At 47.9% G+C, this 24,239-nt stretch overlaps 1 protein-coding gene across 1 annotated transcript in view; it reads left to right on the top strand.

Moving 5' to 3' along the window:
- Positions 1-24,239, top strand: part of LOC128696431 (multiple epidermal growth factor-like domains protein 6) — a 120,389-nt gene that overhangs the window by 18,573 nt on the left and 77,577 nt on the right. The window contains exons 3-9 of the mRNA XM_070092449.1: positions 5,160-5,283; positions 5,725-5,844; positions 7,864-8,658; positions 12,464-12,621; positions 17,158-17,260; positions 21,092-21,294; positions 23,786-23,972. Of these exons, the coding sequence (XP_069948550.1) occupies positions 7,935-8,658; positions 12,464-12,621; positions 17,158-17,260; positions 21,092-21,294; positions 23,786-23,972 (1,375 nt within the window). The 5' untranslated portion in view covers positions 5,160-5,283; positions 5,725-5,844; positions 7,864-7,934. The remainder of the gene's footprint in view (positions 1-5,159; positions 5,284-5,724; positions 5,845-7,863; positions 8,659-12,463; positions 12,622-17,157; positions 17,261-21,091; positions 21,295-23,785; positions 23,973-24,239) is intronic.

Below are 24,239 nucleotides of genomic sequence, written 5' to 3'. Positions count from 1 at the left end.
CACTGTTACCTAACAGATGGTCCCTCCCTGTCACCTAACAGATGGTCCCTCCCCTGTCACCTAACAGATGGTCCCTCACTGTTACCTAACAGATGGTCCCTCCCTGTCACCTAACAGATGGTCCCTCCCCTGTCACCTAACAGATGGTCCCTCCCCGTCACTTAACAGATGGTCCCTCCCTGTCACCTAACAGATGGTCCCTCCCTGTCACCTAACAGATGGTCCCTCCCCGTCACCTAACAGATGGTCCCTCCCTGTCACCTAACAGATGGTCCCTCCCTGTCACCTAACAGATGGTCCCTCCCCGTCACCTAACAGATGGTCCCTCCCTGTCACCTAACAGATGGTCCCTCCCTGTCACCTAACAGATGGTCCCTCCCTGTCACCTAACAGATGGTCCCTCCCTGTCACCTAACAGATGGTCCCTCCCTGTCACCTAACAGATGGTCCCTCCCTATCACCTAACAGATGGTCCCTCCCCGTCACCTAACAGATGGTCCCTCCCTGTCACCTAACAGATGGTCCCTCCCCGTCACCTAACAGATGGTCCCTCCCCGTCACCTAACAGATGGTCCCTCCCCGTCACCTAACAGATGGTCCCTCCCCGTCACCTAACAGATGGTCCCTCCCCGTCACCTAACAGATGGTCCCTCCCCGTCACCTAACACTCACCTAACAGATGGTCCCTCCCTTCACCTAACAGATGGTCCCTCCCCGTCATCTAACAGATGGTCCCTCCCTGTCACCTAACAGATGGTCCCTCCCTGTCACCTAACAGATGGATGGTCCCTCACTGTACCTAACAGATGGTCCCTGTCACCCTCCCTCCTCGTCACCTAACTGCTGGTCCCTCCCGGTCACCTAACAGATGGTCCCTCCCTGTCACCTAACAGATGGTCCCTCCCTGTCACCTAACAGATGGTCCCTCCCTGTCACCTAACAGATGGTCCCTCCCTGTCACCTAACAGATGGTCCCTCCCTGTCACCTAACAGATGGTCCCTCCCTGTCACCTAACAGATGGTCCCTCCCTGTCACCTAACAGATGGTCCCTCCCTAACAGATGGTCACCTAACAGATGGTCCCTCCCCGTCACCTAACAGATGGTCCCTCCCCGTCACCTAACAGATGGGTCACCTAACAGATGGTCCCTCCCCGTCACCTAACAGATGGTCCCTCCCTGTCACCTAACAGATGGTCCCTCCCTGTCACCTAACAGATGGTCCCTCCCTGTCACCTAACAGATGGTCCCTCCCTGTCACCTAACAGATGGTCCCTCCCCGTCACCTAACAGATGGTCCCTCCCTGTCACCTAACAGATGGTCCCTCCCTGTCACCTAACAGATGGTCCCTCCCCGTCACCTAACAGATGGTCCCTCCCTGTCACCTAACAGATGGTCCCTCACTGTCACCTAACAGATGTCCCTCCCTGTCACCTAACAGATGGTCCCTCCCTGTCACCTAACAGATGGTCCCTCCCTGTCACCTAACAGATGGTCCCTCCCTGTCACCTAACAGATGGGTCACCTAACAGATGGTCCCTGTCACCTAACAGATGGTCCCTGTCCTAACAGATGGTCCCTGTCACCTAACAGATGGTCCCTCCCTGTCACCTAACAGATGGTCCCTCCCTGTCACCTAACAGATGGTCCCTCCCCGTCACCTAACAGATGGTCCCTCCCCGTCACCTAACAGATGGTCCCTGTCACCTAACAGATGGTCCCTCCCTGTCACCTAACAGATGGTCCCTCCCCGTCACCTAACAGATGGTCCCTCCCTGTCACCTAACAGATGGTCCCTCCCCGTCACCTAACAGATGGTCCCTCCCCGTCACCTAACAGATGGTCCCTCCCCGTCACCTAACAGATGGTCCCTCCCTGTCACCTAACAGATGGTCCCTCCCTGTCACCTAACAGATGTCATCTAACAGATGGTCCCTCCCTGTCACCTAACAGATGGTCCCTCCCTGTCACCTAACAGATGGTTCCTCCCCGTCACCTAACAGATGGTCCCTCCCCGCCACCTAACAGATGGTCCCTCCCCGTCACCTAACAGAGTCACCTGTCACCTAACAGATGGTCCCTCCCTGTCACCTAACAGATGGTCCCTCCCTGTCACCTAACAGATGGTCCCTCCCCGTCACCTAACAGATGGTCCCTCCCCGTCACCTAACAGATGGTCCCTCCCCATCACCTAACAGATGGTCCTAACTCCCTCCCTGTCACCTAACAGATGGTCCCTCCCTGTCACCTAACAGATGGTCCCTCCCTGTCACCTAACAGATGGTCCCTCCCCGTCACCTAACAGATGGTCCCTCCCCGTCACCTAACAGATGGTCCCTCCCTGTCACCTAACAGATGGTCCCTCCCCGTCACCTAACAGATGGTCCCTCCCTGTCCCTCCCTCCCTGTCACCTACCAGATGGTCCCTCCCTGTCACCTAACAGATGGTCCCTCCCCGTCACCTAACAGATGGTCCCTCCCTGTCACCTAACAGATGGTCCCTCCCCGTCACCTAACAGATGGTCCCTCCCTGTCACCTAACAGATGGTCCCTCCCCGTCACCTAACAGATGGTCCCTCCCTGTCACCTAACAGATGGTCCCTCCCCGTCACCTAACAGATGGTCCCTCCCTGTCACCTAACAGATGGTCCCTCCCCGTCACCTAACAGATGGTCCCTCCCTGTCACCTAACAGATGGTCCCTCCCCGTCACCTAACAGATGGTCCCTCCCTGTCACCTAACAGATGGTCCCTCCCCGTCACCTAACAGATGGTCCCTCCCTGTCACCTAACAGATGGTCCCTCCCCGTCACCTAACAGATGGTCCCTCCCCCGTCACCTAACAGATGGTCCCTCCCCGGTACCTAACAGATGGTCCCTCCTCTGTCACCTAACAGATGGTCCCTCCCCTGTCACCTAACAGATGGTCCCTCCCCGTCACCTAACAGATGGTCCCTCCCTGTCACCTAACAGATGGTCCCTCCCTGTCACCTAACAGATGGTCCCTCCCTGTCACCTAACAGATGGTCCCTCCCTGTCACCTAACAGATGGTCCCTCCCTGTCACCTAACAGATGGTCCCTCCCCGTCACCTAACAGATGGTCCCTCCCCGTCACCTAACAGATGGTCACCCTCCCTCCCTGTCACCTAACAGATGGTCCCTCCCTAACAGATGGTCACCTAACAGATGGTCCCTCCCTGTCACCTAACAGATGGTCCCTCCCTCCCCGTCACCTAACAGATGGTCCCTCCCCGTCACCTAACAGATGGTCCCTCCCCGTCACCTAACAGATGGTCCCTCCCTGTCACCTAACAGATGGTCCCTCCCTGTCACCTAACAGATGGTCCCTCCCTGTCACCTAACAGATGGTCCCTCCCCGTCACCTAACAGATGGTCCCTCCCTGTCACCTAACAGATGGTCCCTCCCCGTCACCTAACAGATGGTCCCTCCCTGTCACCTAACAGATGGTCCCTCCCCGTCACCTAACAGATGGTCCCTAACAGATGGTCCCTGTCACCTAACAGATGGTCCCTCCCCGTCACCTAACAGATGGTCCCTCCCTGTCACCTAACAGATGGTCCCTCCCCGTCACCTAACAGATGGTCCCTCCCTGTCACCTAACAGATGGTCCCTCCCTGTCACCTAACAGATGGTCCCTCCCTGTCACCTAACAGATGGTCCCTCCCTGTCACCAAACAGATGGTCCCTGTCACCTAACAGATGGTCCCTCCCTGTCACCTAACAGATGGTCCCTCCCTGTCACCTAACAGATGGTCCCTCCCTGTCACCTAACAGATGGTCCCTCCCTGTCACCTAACAGATGGTCCCTCCCCGTCACCTAACAGATGGTCCCTCCCTGTCACCTAACAGATGGTCCCTCCCTGTCACCTAACAGATGGTCCCTCCCTGTCACCTAACAGATGGTCCCTCCCTGTCACCTTAGAGATGTTTACATGAATCAGCTGATAATTGTATAAAAATCACCATCAGTGTTATTTTATGTTATTTTGTCCATTTTAATAAGTTCATTAAATTTATATATTGTATTTAACGTCAGCTGACTTTTGTTTGTTTACCTCTGTCAGCTGACTTCTGTTTGTGTACCTCTGTCAGCTGACTTCTGTTTGTGTACCTCTGTCAGCTGACTTCTGTTTGTGTACCTCTGTCAGCTGACTTCTGTTTGTGTACCTCTGTCAGCTGACTTCTGTTTGTGTACCTCTGTCAGCTGACTTCTGTTTGTTTACCTCTGTCAGCTGACTTCTGTTTGTTTACCTCTGTCAGCTGACTTCTGTTTGTGTACCTCTGTCAGCTGACTTCTGTTTGTTTACCTCTGTCAGCTGACTTCTGTTTGTGTTCCTCTGTCAGCTGACTTCTGTTTGTGTACCTCTGTCAGCTGACTTCTGTTTGTTTACCTCTGTCAGCTGACTTCTGTTTGTTTACCTCTGTCAGCTGACTTATGTTTGTGTACCTCTGTCAGCTGACTTCTGTTTGTTTACCTCTGTCTGCTGACTTCTGTTTGTTTACCTCTGTCAGCTGACTTCTGTTTGTGTACCTCTGTCAGCTGACTTCTGTTTGTTTACCTCTGTCAGCTGACTTCTGTTTGTGTACCTCTGTCAGCTGACTTCTGTTTGTTTACCTCTGTCAGCTGACTTCTGTTTGTTTACCTCTGTCAGCTGACTTCTGTTTGTTTACCTCTGTCAGCTGACTTCTGTTTGTGTACCTCTGTCAGCTGACTTCTGTTTGTTTACCTCTGTCAGCTGACTTCTGTTTGTTTACCTCTGTCAGCTGACTTCTGTTTGTGTACCTCTGTCAGCTGACTTCTGTTTGTTTACCTCTGTCAGCTGACTTCTGTTTGTTTACCTCTGTCAGCTGACTTCTGTTTGTTTACCTCTGTCAGCTGACTTCTGTTTGTTTACCTCTGTCAGCTGACTTTTGTTTGTTTACCTCTGTCAGCTGACTCCTCTTTTTTTTTACCATTGTCAGTTGACTTTTTTTTTTACCTCTGTCAGGTGACTTCTGTTTGTTTACCTCTGTCAGCTGACCTGCTGTATTTGTTTACCTCTGTCAGCTGACTTTTTCTTGTTTACACCTATCATCTGACACATACATTTACACCCCTGTTTGTATGTTATGACACTGTGGTTGATGTTACTTGCAGGACGTCAACGAGTGTCAGGTGGGAGGACACAGGTGCCAGCAGGAGTGTATCAACACACCAGCAGGATACACCTGTGCCTGCAGCTCGGGCTACACCCTGAGTACCAACGGATTCTCCTGCACTGGTGGGTACTTGGTGTACCTGGTAGGTAACTGGTGTACCTAGTGGGTATTTGGTGTACCCGGTGGGTACCTGGTTTACCCGGTAGGCACCTGGTGTACGTGGTGGGTACGTGGTATTACTGCCTCTTGTGTTGATGAGTTGATACAATTATAATGGTATCAACTGATGGAATTTTGATTAATATTGATGTTTTGATGGTGTATTGATGTATTGATGGTGTATTGGGGTATAGATGGTGTATTAGTGTATTGATGGTGTATTGTTGTATTGATGATGTATTGAGAATAATGCCGAGAACAGCAGTGACAAGGAGCAGACTTGTATCATAACAATTATATAAGTACTATTGTTCCAAAAAGTCATTATTCTCACTAAAATGGCCACCACTGGAAGGTCAGCAGTGTACAGCAGTGTACAGCAGTGTTCTTGTGTTCACCCACAGATGTAGACGAGTGTAGCTACGACGGTGGTGGGTGTGAACACTACTGTAGGAACACCCAGGGTTCCTTCACCTGCTCCTGCCGCCCGGGCTACCTCCTTGTTGACGACACCCGCTGTGTAGGTGAGTGTTGCCGCCCTCGCCACACAACACTTCCCCTCTTCCTCGCCACACAACACTTCCCGTCTTCTTCGCCACACAACACTTCCCGTCTTCCTCGCCACACAACACTTCCCGTCTTCCTCGCCACACAACACTTCCCGTCTTCCTCGCCACACAACACTTCCCCTCTTCCTCGCCACACAACACTTCCCCTCTTCCTCGCCACACAACACTTCCCCTCTTCCTCGCCACACTCTTCGCCACACAACACTTCCCCTCTTCGCCTCGCCACACAACACTTCCCGTCTTCCTCGCCACACAACACTTCCCCGTCTTCCTCGCCACACAACACTTCCCGTCTTCCTCGCCACACAACACTTCGCCACACAACACTTCCCGTCTTCCTCGCCACACAACACTTCCCGTCTTCCTCGCCACACAACACTTCCCGTCTTCCTCGCCACACAACACTTCCCCGCCACACAACACTTCCCCTCTTCCTCGCCACACAACACGTTCCTCGCCACACAACACTTCCCCTCTTCCTCTTCCTCGCCACACAACACTTCGCCACACAACACTTCCCGTCTTCCTCGCCACACAACACTTCCCGTCTTCCTCGCCACACAACACTTCCCGTCTTCCTCGCCACACAACACTTCCCGTCTTCCTCGCCACACAACACTTCCCGTCTTCCTCGCCACACAACACTTCCCGTCTTCCTCGCCACACAACACTTCCCGTCTTCCTCGCCACACAACACTTCCCGTCTTCCTCGCCACACAACACTTCCCGTCTTCCTCGCCACACAACACTTCCCCTCTTCCTCGCCACACAACACTTCCCGTCTTCCTCGCTACACAACACTTCCCGTCTTCCTCGCTACACAACACTTCCCGTCTTCCTCGCTACACAACACTTCCCCTCTTCCCATAGTAACTACACAATCTGTTCCCCTTCTCAAACTACATATTCCGACCCCTTACTCAAATCTTGCCGAGGATGGTATCAGATGAAGACCGAAATATATTGTCTCTTTTCTACATTATACCTACATGACCTTTAATCACACCTCATGTTTTTTATGTTAAGAATCCGGGTCCCGAAGAACGTTTTTCGTGGATACTTAAGAGTGCACGATGGAGGTTGACCACCTCGTGTTTTGTATATACTTCTATATTCTTCACATTATGTCCTTGAATCTGTATTGATAAAACCACTGGTGACGGCACCTGTGTTCTGTGGTGTCGGTGACGGCACCTGTGTTCTGTGGTGTCGGTGACGGCACCTGTGTTCTGTGGTGTCCGTGACGGCACCTGTGTTCTGTGGTGTCGGTGACGGCACCTGTATTCTGTGGTGTCCGTGACGGCACCTGTATTCTGTGGTGTCGGTGACGGCACCTGTGTTCTGTGGTGTCAGCGGCACCTGTGTTGTTACATTATTCGCTATCTTATGCTTTCCTCGTCCTGGCTGTTGAGCTGAGGTATTAAACTGGCCAAGAAAATAACCTACAGCAATGCAAATTATCAAAAAGATAACAAGTCACGACCTTTAGTGGCTGTGGTTGGCCACAACGTGGAACTAACTACGGCTGACTGACAGCATAAAATGATAGGTCAAAAGAAAACAAATTGGGTGTCAAAAATAAACTACAGTATCAATTCAGTGATTCGAGTGTCCTTGTACGGTGGTGTGCAGATGACGCGGCTATTACGACCCTCGTTGTTGGGTACTGAGAAGTGATAGCAGGTAATGTAATCCCATTGCATAGGATTGAAGAATAACCTCGGTCCTATCCGTCATCTTGTGTTTGTATCATATCATTTATACTTTCGTTTGTGGGATCTATTGTTATGTTTGTTGTGGCGTCGGCAGCATTAACCAGACTTGGGCTACCTCTGCCTTTGCCCTTCAACCATAGCACTCTTGTAGTCGATAGGCTTTCAGCTTAATAAACCAGTTAAGTTATGAAGTTAGTCGGATTTATAAACACACTTCAGTTCGTCTTGTTAATGTATGTTCTACTTTTCCCCCATTCAGTTGCTCCCAGACCCTTGAACGGTCAGCGTCCCGTCGCCGCCTCTGACCGCTCCGACATCCACCTCAAAACTATGGAGAACGACATAGGGAGTACTGGAGGAGGAGAGATAAGAAAAGAGGGTGAAGATAGGCGAGGCTGGGGCAACGACAGCTTTGAGGGACCCAAGGAAGACGGTGCATGGACGACACACGAGAAGAATTTAACAATTGAGGAAAGGTGGAGGAAGATAGGTGAAGAATGGCCGGGAGTACGAGGAGGAGGAAAAGGGCGAGAAGTTGGAGAAAGACGAAATGGTGTGGGAGGAGAAGATAAATGGAAACCAAAACAAACAGAACACTGGAATGCAAAGCATAACTTGTCAGTAGAAACTGGAGGTCCCTCAAGAGGAGACAACGAAGGTAAGACTCAGTGGACGCTTGAGAAGACTAATGTCACCGTGGTGGAGGCTTGGACGGCCCCAGACCACAGGCTTCCTAAGAGGCCTTCCAAGATGCCTCCCAGGGAGACTGACGAGCGTTTTGTGAAAGTAAATCAAAGCAGAGAAGGCGTGGACGAGGAGGAGGACACCAAGGTGGAGAAAGAAATGTCGAAGGTGGGACAAGATTTGCCGACGAGGGAAGATGTGTCGTCGACGGGGGAAGGGGAGGTGTCGTCGACGGGGGAAGACGTGTCACCGACGGAGAAAGACGTGTCATCGACGGAGAAAGATGTGTCGTCGACGGAGGAAGAGCACTTTGACGACAACCTGTTCACAGTCACTGAAGACTCCACCAACGTCACAACGTTGGTACAGAGTGAGTAGCCACACTTCTCAGTTCTTGTTGCTAACCTCTTTGGTTTGTAGATCCCATTAAGTATTCCCCAGTATATATCATCAGGTATTTCCTTATATATCCCATCGTGTATCTCCTCATTCAGTCCCTCCAGTAATCCTTGGGGAAATATTTTTCTTAGTAGGTTTGAGAAGGATGTGCCTAGTATGGGGCCAGTAGACCTTCTGCAGTGTTCCTCCTGTCTTTCGGTAATACATTTGTTTCCATCGGTGCGTATTAAGACGCTACCGGATGAAATTCAACCACTGTAAACCATAACAAGGTGAATACGTACGTACAAGCACGCACACACACACACACACACACACACACACACACACACACACACACACACACACACACACACACACACACACATGAAGATTGGGGAAGGGCAAAGAAGACTGCAGACACAATATAGTTTAGATGGCCAAAGACTGCAAACCTCACTCAAGGAAAAAGATCTGGGGGTGAGTATAACACCGAGCATATCTCCTGAGGCGCACATCAATCGGATAACTGCTGCAGCATACGGGCGCCTGGCAAACCTACGGATAGCGTTCCGATACCTCAGTAAGGATTCGTTTAAGACTCTGTATACCATTTACGTCAGGCCCATACTGGAGTATGCAGCACCAGTTTGGAATCCACACCTAGTCAAGCACGTCAAGAAATTAGAGAAAGTGCAAAGGTTTGCAACAAGACTAGTCCCAGAGCTATGGGGATTGTCCTACGAAGAAAGGTTGAGGGAAATCGGCCTGACGACACTGGAGGACAGGAGGGTCAGGGGAGACATGATAACGACATATAAAATACTGCGCAGAATAGACAAGGTGGACAAAGACGGGATGTTCCAGAGATGGGACACAGACACGAAAGGTCACAATTGGAAGTTGAAGACTCAGATGAATCAAAGGGATGTTAGGAAGTATTTCTTCAGTCATAGAGTAGTCAGGCCGTGGAATAGCCTAGAAAGTGACGTAGTGGAGGCGGGAACCATACACAGTTTTAAGGCGAGGTATGATAGAGCTCATGGGGCAGGGAGAGAGAGGACCTAGTAGCAATCAGCGAAGAGGCGGGGCCAGGAGCTGTGACTCGACCCCTGCAACCACAAATAGGTGAGTACACACACACACACACACACGCTTGTAAGCCCAGTCCTAGAATAACTTTATAACTAGTTAATAACAATAACTCGAGGAATCTGTCTCACTCCCACCATTATTGTACAAGCGAGCGGCTCATGTCCTTTCGCATGCTATTACATTACTTTTTAACAAGTCACTAGAAACTAGCACTTTCCCGACACTACTCAAGACAGCAAGGGTTACACCAATATATAAAGGTGGTGACCCTACAGACGTAAACAACTATAGGCCAATATCAAACTTACCATTGCTATCCAAAATCTTCGAGAAACTCGTGCACAGGAGACTATATTCATTTATAACGTCACAAAACATACTCAACCCCTGCCAATTTGGATTCAGGAAAAATAAATGCACTAATGATGCAATTATAAAAATGCTAGACCTGGTTTACACAGCATTGGAAAAAAAGGAATATCCGCTAGGAATTTTTATTGACCTAAGAAAAGCGTTTGACACAGTAGACCACGGCATCCTACTCCACAAACTTGACCACTATGGTATAAGAGGCCATGCGCTTGCATATTTTAAATCCTACCTTTCTAATAGGTATCAGTATGTCACCATTAAAGACACAGCCTTATCAACACGGCCACTTGATACTGGAGTTCCGCAGGGAAGTGTCCTTGGACCCCTGCTCTTCCTCATTTACATCAATGATCTTCCAAACATATCCCAACACCTGAAACCCATTCTCTTTGCTGATGACACGACTTATGTCATCTCCCACCCTAATCTTGCCACCCTCAACACCATTGTTAACGAGGAGCTGCTTGAAATATCGACTTGGATGACAGCCAATAAACTTACACTTAACACTGGCAAAACCTACTACATTATGTTTGGTAGCAGAGCAGGTGTTGCGCAACTTAACATTAAGATCGACAACACTCTAATTGCCAGACATAATGAGGGCAAATTCCTTGGCCTATACCTCGACAACAACCTAAATTTCAGCACCCATATCCAACATATAACAAAAAAAGTATCCAAAATGGTTGGGATCCTCTCCAAGATACGATACTACATGCCGCAAACTGCCCTTCTCACACTATACCATTCACTTATATATCCATACCTCACCTATGCTATCTGTGCTTGGGGTTCAACTGCAGCAACACACCTAAAGCCAATAATAACTCAACAAAAAGCTGCAGTAAGAATAATCACTAAATCCCATCCCTGGCAACAACCCCCCCACTCTTCATAGATCTAAGCTTACTCCCTGTTCAGAACATCCACACTTACTACTGTGCAATCTATATCTACAGGACCTTAAATTCCAATATTAACCTTGACCTAAAGCGCTTTCTTGATGTGACAGGATCCAGAGGCATAACACCAGACACAAACATCTCTATGACATTCCCCGCGTTCGACTAAACCTTTACAAGAATTCAATGTATTTCAAAGGACCTAAAATCTGGAACACCCTACCTGAAAACTCTAGAACTGCAGACACATTCATCACTTTCAAAACTACAGTTAGAAAACATCTTATCTCCCTGATCCACCCCGACAACTAACTACATGATAACCACCTGGTGGTTCACAATTACACTCACTCACCCACTGACTATAAACCCAGATGCAGCGCTGTATAGTCCTTGTGGCTTAGCGCTTCTTTTTGATAATAATAATAATAATAATAATAATAATAATAATAATAATAATAATAATAATAATAATAATAATAATAATAATAATAATATAAACCCAGAAATACTAATCTTAATCTTAAAATAATAAATCCTAACTAGTCATAAGTTTGCCTATGTTACTCAAATATAGACACCTTGTATTGTGCCAAAACAAAAACTTCACATTGCTAAACTCAAAATAATGATGTAGTCACTTAGCCTTAATACTATAATCTGTAAGGACTTAATGTTAAGAATTAATCTAAGTCTGCTGGAAATGCCTAGCCATGCTAGGTGTCCTAGTGGCCCCCTCTGTAATTAGTATTTTATAACATGTAAACCACACAATACCCAAAACCTGTAAACCCCACATTGTAACCATTATAGAGAATAAACTTGAATTGAATTGAATTGAATTGATTGAATAACTAGATATCTAATTTTCTGTTTATCTGATTACCTAGTTAAGACAATACATTGAGAGATACAACGCTGTAGGTTCGAGACTCCGGACCCACATCACATAGAAACTCCCTCACCTCATCTTGTAGTCTTCTAGTAAAGTCCTCTTTATCCTAGAGGAAAAATAAACACAAATAAAGTATAATGCCAGCCTTTACTGACAAGGTTTCGCCCACACAGTGGACTTTATCATGTCACAAACTCTCAGGTCAGTAGAGGATACCATTATGCTACTTCGGTGTTTATTTTTTTCCATCGTGTCGATATTTTGTACCATTTATCTCCCTCTTGATCCAAGCAAATGCAGCTGGCAGCAGTAACAGCCTGGTTAATTAGGCCCTGATCCACCGCGAGGCCTGGTCACAAACCGGGCCGCGGGGGCATTGACCTCCCGACACCCTCTCCGGGTATCCTTCAATTCCTTGGATCATACATCATCACTCTCTATTTCCCATACTCTGAATTTATCGTACAAATTTATCTGTTACCAATAAATACATACTCTGATGTATCACTGACGGTGTCTTCATTTCGTAGGGTGTCCGGCAGGATACGCAGGGCCAGGGTGCACAGTAAAGTGCACTGAGTGCCCCGGCGAGTGCACAGAGGAAGGATGCGTGTGTCCGCCGGGTGCCCGGGGCCCAAAGTGCCAACAACAGTGCCAAGAAGGATTCTACGGAGCAGGATGCCAGCAGGTAAGCCTCGGGGTATACATACCGTGTGTGCGTCAGTATCTTACCTCTGTGATGATGAACCAGCGCTAAACCCATAGTGGTATAATCAACGCCTTGGAAATGGGAAGGTAATTAAGTTTGATCCTCTTGCTCATGAGTCCTTCAGCAGCATCAAGGTGACCTTCCCTTGAAGGCTTGATATCAGTACAAGAACACTCCTGGTGCAGACCTGCTGAAGACCAACACATGTGCAACAGTTCGGTATCATGTCACTACTACATCTGCTGCCTCTGTTTGTCTGAAGAAGTCTACTGTGTAGGCGACGCGTTTCATCAATAAAGTTACCCAACTGTTGCCCATGTGTCTTAATTATCAGTCCAAATAAAACCACTCGTAGCGAAAGGTTTCTTTTATATGTGGTGTGTTATTAGTCACTGCCTGTGGTTATCACAGTGTTATTAGTCACTGCCTGTGGTTATCACAGTGTTATTAGTCACTGCTTGTGGTTATCACAGTGTTATTAGTCACTGCCTGTGGTTATCACAGTGTTATTAGTCACTGCCTGTGGTTATCACAGTGTTATTAGTCACTGCCTGTGGTTATCACAGTGTTATTAGTCACTGCTTGTGGTTATCACAGTGTTATTAGTCACTGCCTGTGGTTATCACAGTGTTATTAGTCACTGCTTGTGGTTATCACAGTGTTATTAGTCACTGCCTGTGGTTATCACAGTGTTATTAGTCACTGCTTGTGGTTATCACAGTGTTATTAGTCACTGCCTGTGGTTATCACAGTGTTATTAGTCGCTGCCTGTGGTTATCACAGTGTTATTAGTCACTGCCTGTGGTTATCACAGTGTTATTAGTCACTGCCTGTGGTTATCACAGTGTTATTAGTCACTGCTTGTGGTTATCACAGTGTTATTAGTCACTGCTTGTAGTTATCACAGTGTTATTAGTCACTGCCTGTGGTTATCACAGTGTTATTAGTCACTGCTTGTGGTTATCACAGTGTTATTAGTCACTGCTTGTGGTTATCACAGTGTTATTAGTCACTGCCTGTGGTTATCACAGTGATATTAGTCACTGCTTTTGGTTATCACAGTGTTATTAGTCACTGCTTGTGGTTATCACAGTGTTATTAGTCGCTGCCTGTGGTTATCACAGTGTTATTAGTCACTGCCTGTGGTTATCACAGTGTTATTAGTCGCTGCTTGTGGTTATCACAGTGTTATTAGTCACTGCCTGTGGTTATCACAGTGTTATTTGTCACTGCTTGTGGTTATCACAGTGTTATTTGTCACTGCTTGTGGTTATCACAGTGTTATTAGTCACTGCCTGTGGTTATCACAGTGTTATTTGTCACTGCTTGTGGTTATCACAGTGTTATTTGTCACTGCTTGTGGTTATCACAGTGTTATTAGTCACTGCTTGTGATTATCACAGTGTTATTAGTCACTGCTTGTGATTATCACAGTGTTATTAGTCACTGCTTATGATTATCACAGTGTTATTAGTCACTGCTTGTGATTATCACAGTGTTATTAGTCACTGCTTGTGATTATCACAGTGTTATTAGTCACTGCTTGTGATTATCACAGTGTTATTAGTCACTGCTTGTGACTATCACAGTGTTATTAGTCACTGCTTGTGATTATCACAGTGTTATTAGCCACTGCTTGTGATTATCACAGTGTTATTAGTCACTGCTTGTGATTATCACAGTGTTATTAGTCACTGCTTGTGATTATCACAGTGTTATTAGTCACTGCCTGTGATTATCACAGTGTTATTAGTCACTGCTTGTGATTATCACAGTGTTATTAGTCACTGCTTGTGATTATCACAGTGTTATTAGTCACTGCTTGTGATTATCGCAGTGTTATTAGTCACTGCTTGTGATTATCACAGTGCTATTAGTTACTGCTTGTGATTATCACAGTGTTATTAGTCACTGCTTGTGATTATCACAGTGTTATTAGTCACTGCCTGTGACTATCCCAGTGTTATTAGTCACTGCCTGTGATTACCACAGTGTTATTAGTCACTGCTTGTGATTATCACAGTGTTATTAGTCACTGCTTGTGATTATCACAGTGTTATTAGTCACTGCTTGTGATTATCACAGTGTTATTAGTCACTGCCTGTGATTATCACAGTGTTATTAGTCACTGCTTGTGATTATCACAGTGTTATTAGTCACTGTTTGTGATTATCACAGTGTTATTAGTCACTGCCTGTGATTATCACAGTGTTATTAGTCACTGCTTGTGATTATCACAGTGTTATTAGTCACTGCTTGTGATTATCACAGTGTTATTAGTCACTGCTTGTGATTATCACAGTGTTATTAGTCACTGCTTGTGATTATCACAGTGTTATTAGTCACTGCTTGTGATTATCACAGTGTTATTAGTCACTGCTTGTGATTATCACAGTGTTATTAGTCACTGCTTGTGATTATCACAGTGTTATTAGTCACTGCTTGTGATTATCACAGTGTTATTAGTCACTGCTTGTGGTTATCACTGTATTAGTCACTGCTTGTGGTTATCACAGTGTTATTAGTCGCTGTTTGTGGTTATCACAGTGTTATTAGTCACTGCTTGTGATTATCACAGTGTTATTATTCACTGCTTGTGGTTATCACAGTGTTATTAGTCACTGCTTGTGATTATCAGTGTTATTAGTCACTGCTTGTGGTTATCACAGTGTTATTAGTCACTGCTTGTGGTTATCACAGTGTTATTAGTCGCTGTTTGTGGTTATCACAGTGTTATTAGTCACTGCTTGTGATTATCACAGTGTTATTAGTCACTGCTTGTGATTATCACAGTGTTATTAGTCACTGCTTGTGATTATCACAGTGTTATTAGTCACTGCTTGTGATTATCACAGTGTTATTAGTCACTGCTTGTGGTTATCACTGTATTAGTCACTGCTTGTGGTTATCACAGTGTTATTAGTCGCTGTTTGTGGTTATCACAGTGTTATTAGTCACTGTTTGTGATTATCACAGTGTTATTATTCACTGCTTGTGGTTATCACAGTGTTATTAGTCACTGCTTGTGATTATCACAGTGTTATTAGTCACTGCTTGTGGTTATCACAGTGTTATTAGTCACTGCTTGTGGTTATCACAGTGTTATTAGTCGCTGTTTGTGGTTATCACAGTGTTATTAGTCACTGCTTGTGATTATCACAGTGTTATTAGTCACTGCTTGTGGTTATCACAGTGTTATTAGTCACTGCTTGTGATTATCACAGTGTTATTAGTCACTGCTTGTGATTATCACAGTGTTATTAGTCACTGCTTGTGATTATCACAGTGTTATTAGTCACTGCTTGTGATTATCAGTGTTATTAGTTCTGGTGAGTATGCATTTTAAGATATATGCAAGTACATATTTCTGGGTGTTGCCGCCAGGAGGCGCTGGACGACTCTTACACCAGAAATTGGCAGGTCACCCGAGGCAGCACATAATTTCTTTGTTACATAGAATGAAGCAAAAATGTCATTTTAAATGGTTGTAAATATCGGTGGCCTTTGGCTAGAATATCATTTATATTTAGGAAGTAAATAATAGGTTTCAGTACTGTAATTTGTTAAGAAGATGAATAAAAGGCATAATTAAATTGCTTGAACAATTCTAAAATAATTTGTATTTAGGAGAGAAACCTCACGACGACGTTTAGGTCCTTCCCGGAGTATTGTCAAATAGTGACCATAATTTTTAAAGGAGTGAACCGGTAAGCCAGGGAAAGGCTTCGGTCAGATGACCACAAGCTCCAACGGCGGGTCATCCGACTAAGACCCGCGTCAGGAAACGCTTGTCCTATTTCCTGACGAACCTCACCTAACGTAACCTTGATTTTACAATGGTCACGGACGGACCGAAACATCGTCAAAGATTTATTTCCACATGATACAATGTTTGTACAGAGATGAGTGACATTGGTTATGAATATAGTCCATAGTTATGCAGAGCAGTTCTGGCAAGGTTAGTCAGGTTCCTCTCTTACTTTTTTTTTTTTTATTCGCCGGTATTCTCCCGGCCCGGGTCTTTTCCAAGTAGTGGTGACCCGGCCTTGGCTCCCTATCTGGGGAGTGTCTCGAGACTGAAGTCTCCCATGGGAGGAGGTACAAGTACCCCCTCATCTTTGGGACCAAGTGTCCCCAGGCCTAGCCACATTCCCCGCCCTCACGGGGCTCGTAGGGAGAAGCTAGGCCTCTGGTCTGCCATCTACCCCGCCTCAAAGGGGCTCGTGGGGATGGCAGTCTTATGAGCTGCAGATGGTAGCAAGCTCAGGCCTCTCTTGACCTTAATCCCCTCTCTTACTGACGTTCATCTGTGACGTACATGATGCTAATGGCCAGTTAGTCTCCGTAATGTTCGTGTTTATCTGAATAATTCTTGGACACCTTGTTATTAACTTTCTCCCGCACCATGTTGACCTCTGGTGACATTATTGCCCTTTTACCCTCTATGTTCCCAGTGCCAGATTCCCCCCCCCACACGCCACACTGACTCCAAGTGACACTACCTTTTGACCTCAGGTGTGCCAGTGCCAGAATGGAGGAACATGTGATGCCGTCAACGGGACGTGTACCTGTCCACCTGGTGTATTTGGGGAACACTGTGAGGACGGGTGTCCTGCAGGTCAGTGCACATACACCTCTGTTTCATCTGTCTAGGTAGCTGACTGCTGTTTAACAGTCTTGTCAGCAGTCTGTCTATCTTGTCAACACACTGTCTATCTTGTCAACAATCCCTGTCTTGCCAACAGGCATTTTAGTCAGCAAGGAATACTAACGTAATCATGGCTGCTTCCCATATTTTAGTCTTAAAATTATTTTCTGAAACAATTGAAGGTCATCAACACTTTCAAGTGTTAACACAGGTGTAGTGACAGGTGCTGCAGGTGTAGTGACAGGTGCTGCAGGTGTAGTGACAGGTGCTGCAGGTGTAGTGACAGGTGCAGTGACAGGTGCTGCAGGTGTAGTGACAGGTGCTACAGGTGTAGTGACAGGTGCAGCAGGTGTAGTGACAGGTGCTGCAGGTTTAGTGACAGGTGCTGCAGGTGTAGTGACAGGTGCTGCAGGTGTAGTGACAGGTGCTGCAGGTGTAGTGACAGGTGTTACAGGTGTAATGACAGGTGCTGCAGGTGTAGTGACAGGTGCTGCAGGTGTAGTGACAGGTGCTGCAGGTGTAGTGACAGGTGTTACAGGTGTAATGACAGGTGCTGCAGGTGTAGTGACAGGTGCTGCAAGTGTAGTGACAGGTGCTGCAGGTGTAGTGACAGGTGCAGCAGGTGTAGTGACAGGTGCTGCAGGTTTAGTGACAGGTGCTGCAGGTATAGTGACAGGTGCTGCAGGTGTAGTGACAGGTGCTGCAGGTGTAGTGACAGGTGCTGCAGGTGTAGTGACAGATGCAGCAGGTGTAGTGACAGATGCAGCAGGTGTAGTGACAGGTGCTGCAGGTGTAGTGACAGGTGCTGCAGGTGTAGTGACAGGTGTTGCAGATGTAGTGACAGGTGCTGCAGGTGTAGTGACAGGTGCAGCAGGTTTAGTGACAGGTGTTGCAGGTGTAATGACAGATGCTGCAGGTTTAGTGACAGGTGCTGCAGGTGTAGTGACAGGTGCTGCAGATGTAGTGACAGGTGCTGCAGGTGTAGTGACAGATGCAGCAGGTGTAGTGACAGATGCAGCAGGTGTAGTGACAGGTGCTGCAGGTGTAGTGACAGGTGCTGCAGGTGTAGTGACAGGTGCTGCAGATGTAGTGACAGGTGCTGCAGGTGTAGTGACAGGTGCAGCAGGTTTAGTGACAGGTGTTGCAGGTGTAATGACAGATGCTGCAGGTTTAGTGACAGGTGCTGCAGGTGTAGTGACAGGTGCTGCAGATGTAGTGACAGGTGCTGCAGGTTTAGTGACAGATGCTGCAGGTGTAGTGACAGATGCAGCAGGTGTAGTGACAGGTGCTGCAGGTGTAGTGACAAGTGCTGCAGATGTAGTGACAGGTGCTTCAGGTGTAGTGACAGGTGCTGCAGGTGTAGTGACAGGTGCTGCAGTTGTAGTGACAGGTGCTGCAGGTGTAGTGGCAGGTGCTGCAGGTGTATTACAGGTGCTGCAGGTGTAGTGACAAGTGCTGCAGATGTAGTGACAGGTGCTTCAGGTGTAGTGACAGGTGCTGCAGGTGTAGTGACAGGTGCTGCAGTTGTAGTGACAGGTGCTGCAGGTGTAGTGGCAGGTGCTGCAGGTGTATTACAGGTGCTGCAGGTGTAGTGACAGGTGCTGCAGGTGTAGTGACAGGTGCTGCAGTTGTAGTGACAGGTGCTGCAGGTGTAGTGACAGGTGATGCAGGTGAAGTGACAGGTGTTGCAGGTGTAGTGACAGGTGCTGCAGGTGTAGTGACAGGTGCTGCAAGTGTAGTGACAGGTGCTTCAGGTGTAGTCAGGTGTAGTGACAGGTGCTGCAGGTGTAGTGACTGGTGCTGCAGGTGTAGTGCCTGGTTCTGCAGGTGTAGTGGCAGGTGCTGCAGGTGTAGTGGCAGGTGCTGCAGATGTAGTGACAGGTACTGCAGGTGTAGTGACAGGTGCTTCAGGTGTATTGACAGGTACTGCAGGTGTAGTAACAGGTGCTGCAGGTGTAGTGACAGGTGCTGCAGGTGTAGTGACAGATGCAGCAGGTGTAGTGACAGATGCAGCAGGTGTAGTGACAGGTGCTGCAGGTGTAGTGACAGGTGCTGCAGGTGTAGTGACAGGTGCTGCAGATGTAGTGACAGGTGCTGCAGGTGTAGTGACAGGTGCAGCAGGTTTAGTGACAGGTGTTGCAGGTGTAATGACAGATGCTGCAGGTTTAGTGACAGGTGCTGCAGGTGTAGTGACAGGTGCTGCAGATGTAGTGACAGGTGCTGCAGGTTTAGTGACAGATGCTGCAGGTGTAGTGACAGATGCAGCAGGTGTAGTGACAGGTGCTGCAGGTGTAGTGACAGGTGCTGCAGATGTAGTGACAGGTGCTTCAGGTGTAGTGACAGGTGCTGCAGGTGTAGTGACAGGTGCTACAGTTGTAGTGACAGGTGCTGCAGGTGTAGTGGCAGGTGCTGCAGGTGTATTACAAGTGCTGCAGGTGTAGTGACAGGTGCTGCAGGTGTAGTGACAGGTGCTACAGTTGTAGTGACAGGTGCTGCAGGTGTAGTGACAGGTGCTGCAGGTGTAGTGACAGGTGCTGCAGGTGTAGTGACAGGTGCTGCAGGTGTAGTGACAGGTGCTGCAGGTGTAGTGACAGGTGCTTCAGGTGTAGTCACAGGTGCTGCAGGTGTAGTGACAGGTGCTGCAGGTGTAGAGACAGGTACTGCAGGTGTAGTGGCAGGTGCTGCAGGTGTAGTGGCAGGTGCTGCAGATGTAGTGACAGGTACTGCAGGTGTAGTGACAGGTGCTTCAGGTGTATTGACAGGTACTGCAGGTGTAGTGACAGGTGCTGCAGGTGTAGTGACAGGTGCTGCAGGTGTATAGACAGATGCAGCAGGTGTAGTGACAGATGCAGCAGGTGTAGTGACAGGTGCTGCAGGTGTAGTGACAGGTGCTGCAGGTGTAGTGACAGGTGCTGCAGATGTAGTGACAGGTGCTGCAGGTGTAGTGACAGGTGCAGCAGGTTTAGTGACAGGTGTTGCAGGTGTAATGACAGATGCTGCAGGTTTAGTGACAGGTGCTGCAGGTGTAGTGACAGGTGCTGCAGATGTAGTGACAGGTGCTGCAGGTTTAGTGACAGGTGCTGCAGGTGTAGTGACAGATGCTGCAGGTGTAGTGACAGATGCAGCAGGTGTAGTGACAGGTGCTGCAGGTGTAGTGACAGGTGCTGCAGATGTAGTGACAGGTGCTTCAGGTGTAGTGACAGGTGCTGCAGGTGTAGTGACAGGTGCTGCAGTTGTAGTGACAGGTGCTGCAGGTGTAGTGGCAGGTGCTGCAGGTGTATTACAGGTGCTGCAGGTGTAGTGACAGGTGCTGCAGGTGTAGTGACAGGTGCTGCAGGTGTAGTGACAGGTGCTGCAGGTGTAGTGAGAGGTGCTTCAGGTGTAGTGACAGGTGCTGCAGGTGTAGTGACAGGTGCTGCAGGTGTAGAGACAGGTACTGCAGGTGTAGTGGCAGGTGCTGCATGTGTAGTGGCAGGTGCTGCAGATGTAGTGACAGGTACTGCAGGTGTAGTGACAGGTGCTTCAGGTGTATTGACAGGTACTGCAGGTGTAGTGACAGGTGCTGCAGGTGTAGTGACAGGTACTGCAGGTGTAGTGACAGGTGGAGCAGGTGTAGTAACAGGTGCAGCAGGTGCAGTGACAGATGCTGCAGGTGTAGTGACAGGTACAGCAGGTGTAATGACAGGTGGTGCATGTGTAGTGACAGGTGCTACAGGTGTAGTGACAGGTGCAGCAGGTGTAGTGACGGGTGCTGCAGGTGTAGTGACAGGTGATGCAGTTGTAACAAGAGGTGTATTGCAGGTAAATACGGAAGCAAGTGTAATCGCCGCTGCAAGCTGCCCTGTCCAAACAATCGCTGCAACAGAGTCTTTGGTTTCTGTGAGTGCGACCCGGGCCGCATCGGACACCTCTGCGACTTGCCCTGCCCTGATCTCACCTATGGAGCCAACTGCCGCCACCAGTGCCAGTGCCAGCCCAACACCACACTGCAGTGTCATCCAGAGGTAAGACCACTACTTGCCCTCACGGCAGTGCCTACCCTCAAGGAAGGTACCTCGATGCCAGTGCCCACCCTCAAGGGAGGTACCTCGATGTCAGTGCCTACCCTCAAGGAAGGTACCTCGATGCCAGTGCCTATCCTCAAGGAAGGTACCTCGATGCCAGTGCCTATCCTCAAGGAAGGTACCTTGATGTCAGTGCCTACCCTCAAGGAAGGTACCTCGATGTCAGTGCCTACCCTCAAGGAAGGTACCTCGATGTCAGTGCCTACCCTCAAGGAAGGTACCTCGATGCCAGTGCCTACCCTCAAGGAAGGTACCTCGATGCCAGTGCCTACCCTCAAGGAAGGTACCTCGATGCCAGTGCCTATCCTCAAGGAAGGTACCTCGATGCCAGTGCCTATCCTCAAGGAAGGTACCTTGATGTCAGTGCCTACCCTCAAGGAAGGTACCTCGATGCCAGTGCCCACCCTCAAGGAAGGTGCCTCGATGTCAGTGCCTACCCTCAAGGAAGGTGCCTCGGTGCCAGTGCCTACCCTCAAGGGAGGTACCTTGATGTCAGTGCCTACCCTCAAGGGAGGTACCTTGATGCCAGTCAGTGCCTACCCTCAAGTGAGGTACCTTGATGCCACTTATACCGTGGGGAACGACTCTCCTTGTCACCCTGCATCACAGCGGTTACTTATCCACCACTTAAGCATACGCTAAATATCTCAAGAAAATCTTATGGACAAGGAAATTACAGTTAAATATCAGAGAAAGTACAATTGTTTATTGCGCCTTGTGTATTGTATATTCCAGCAAGTGTATCATCAGTGTATGTGAGTGTCCTGCACCAGGTACACACCTGTTTGTTTATGAATGACGAGGTGGTAGGGGAGAGGAATATTAAAACTGATACGCTGTATAGCCCTTGTGGCTTAGCGCTTCTTTATGATTATAATATGTAAAGTAAAAGGACACAAGTGCAACTAATGTGACATTAGTTGCACTTGTGTCCTTTTACTTTACATATTGTCGGTAATTCTACCAACTTTATTACAATGATTATAATAATAATATTATAGCAACGTTTCGCTCTCCAGGAGCTTTATCAAGCCATTACCCAATATTATAATTGATACAGAGAGAAATATAAATATCTTTTCCTTGATGCTTATTGACCTACGCCGTGACTGTGGCTCCCACAGTCTGTGCTAGGCGATTACTGGGAGAGGACGTAATGTAACTGGGAGAGGACGTAATGTAACTGGGAGAGGACGTAATGTAACTGAGAGAGGACGTAATGTAACTGGGAGAGGACGTAATGTAACTGGGAGAGGACGTAATGTAACTGGGAGAGGACGTAATGTAACTGGGAGAGGACGTAATGTAACTGGGAGAGGACGTAATGTAACTGGGAGAGGACGTAATGTAACTGGGAGAGGACGTAATGTAACTGGGAGAGGACGTAATGTAACTGGGAGAGGACGTAATGTAACTGGGAGAGGACGTAATGTAACTGGGAGAGGACGTAATGTAACTGGGAGAGGACGTAATGTAACTGGGAGAGGACGTAATGTAACTGGGAGAGGACGTAATGTAACTGGGAGAGGACGTAATGTAACTGGGAGAGGACGTAATGTAACTGGGAGAGGACGTAATGTAACTGGGAGAGGACGTAATGTAACTGGGAGAGGACGTAATGTAACTGGGAGAGGACGTAATGTAACTGGGAGAGGACGTAATGTAACTGGGAGAGGACGTAATGTAACTGGGAGAGGACGTAATGTAACTGGGAGAGGACGTAATGTAACTGGGAGAGGACGTAATGTAACTGGGAGAGGACGTAATGTAACTGGGAGAGGACGTAATGTAACTGGGAGAGGACGTAATGTAACTGGGAGAGGACGTAATGTAACTGGGAGAGGACGTAATGTAACTGGGAGAGGACGTAATGTAACTGGGAGAGGACGTAATGTAACTGGGAGAGGACGTAATGTAACTGGGAGAGGACGTAATGTAACTGGGAGAGGACGTAATGTAACTGGGAGAGGACGTAATGTAACTGGGAGAGGACGTAATGTAACTGGGAGAGGACGTAATGTTACTGGGAGAGGACGTAATGTAACTGGGAGAGGACGTAATGTAACTGGGAGAGGACGTAATGTAACTGGGAGAGGACGTAATGTAACTGGGAGAGGACGTAATGTAACTGGGAGAGGACGTAATGTAACTGGGAGAGGACGTAATGTAACTGGGAGAGGACGTAATGTAACTGGGAGAGGACGTAATGTAACTGGGAGAGGACGTAATGTAACTGGGAGAGGACGTAATGTAACTGGGAGAGGACGTAATGTAACTGGGAGAGGACGTAATGTAACTGGGAGAGGACGTAATGTAACTGGGAGAGGACGTAATGTAACTGGGAGAGGACGTAATGTAACTGGGAGAGGAATTAATATAATCTCAGATATAGTTCTCTGTACTTTGGTCACATCTTCGATCTTTCCCACAGACTGGCAGGTGTGAGTGCCGTCCTGGGTACATGGGCACTGACTGCTCCGAGAAGTGCCCAGATGGTTGGTGGGGCGCCGGGTGCCAGCAAGTGTGCCAGTGTGACAACGGAGTCACCTGTCACGGTGCCACTGGCACCTGTGTACACGACTGTCCACCTGGACTCACAGGACCCCAGTGTCAAACACGTAAGTAATTCAGACTTTCTGTAATGCCAGTGATTCAGACTTTCCTGTTAGTGATTCAGACTTTAATGCCAGTGATTCAGACTTGCTCTACGATAGACTACCAGTGTAAATCACTGTTGTGACCGTCTTTATCTCCACGGTTTTGTTTAAACTTAAACTTCCCCCTGATATTTAAACTTAAACTTCCCCCTGATATTTAAACTTAAACTTCCCCCTGATATTTAAACTTAAACTTCCCCCTGATATTTAAACTTAAACTTCCCCCTG

Source organism: Cherax quadricarinatus, chromosome 39, assembly GCF_038502225.1.
Source record: "Cherax quadricarinatus isolate ZL_2023a chromosome 39, ASM3850222v1, whole genome shotgun sequence".
NCBI classification, from domain to species: domain Eukaryota; kingdom Metazoa; phylum Arthropoda; class Malacostraca; order Decapoda; family Parastacidae; genus Cherax; species Cherax quadricarinatus.
This window is presented reverse-complemented; position numbering and strand designations above follow the sequence as displayed.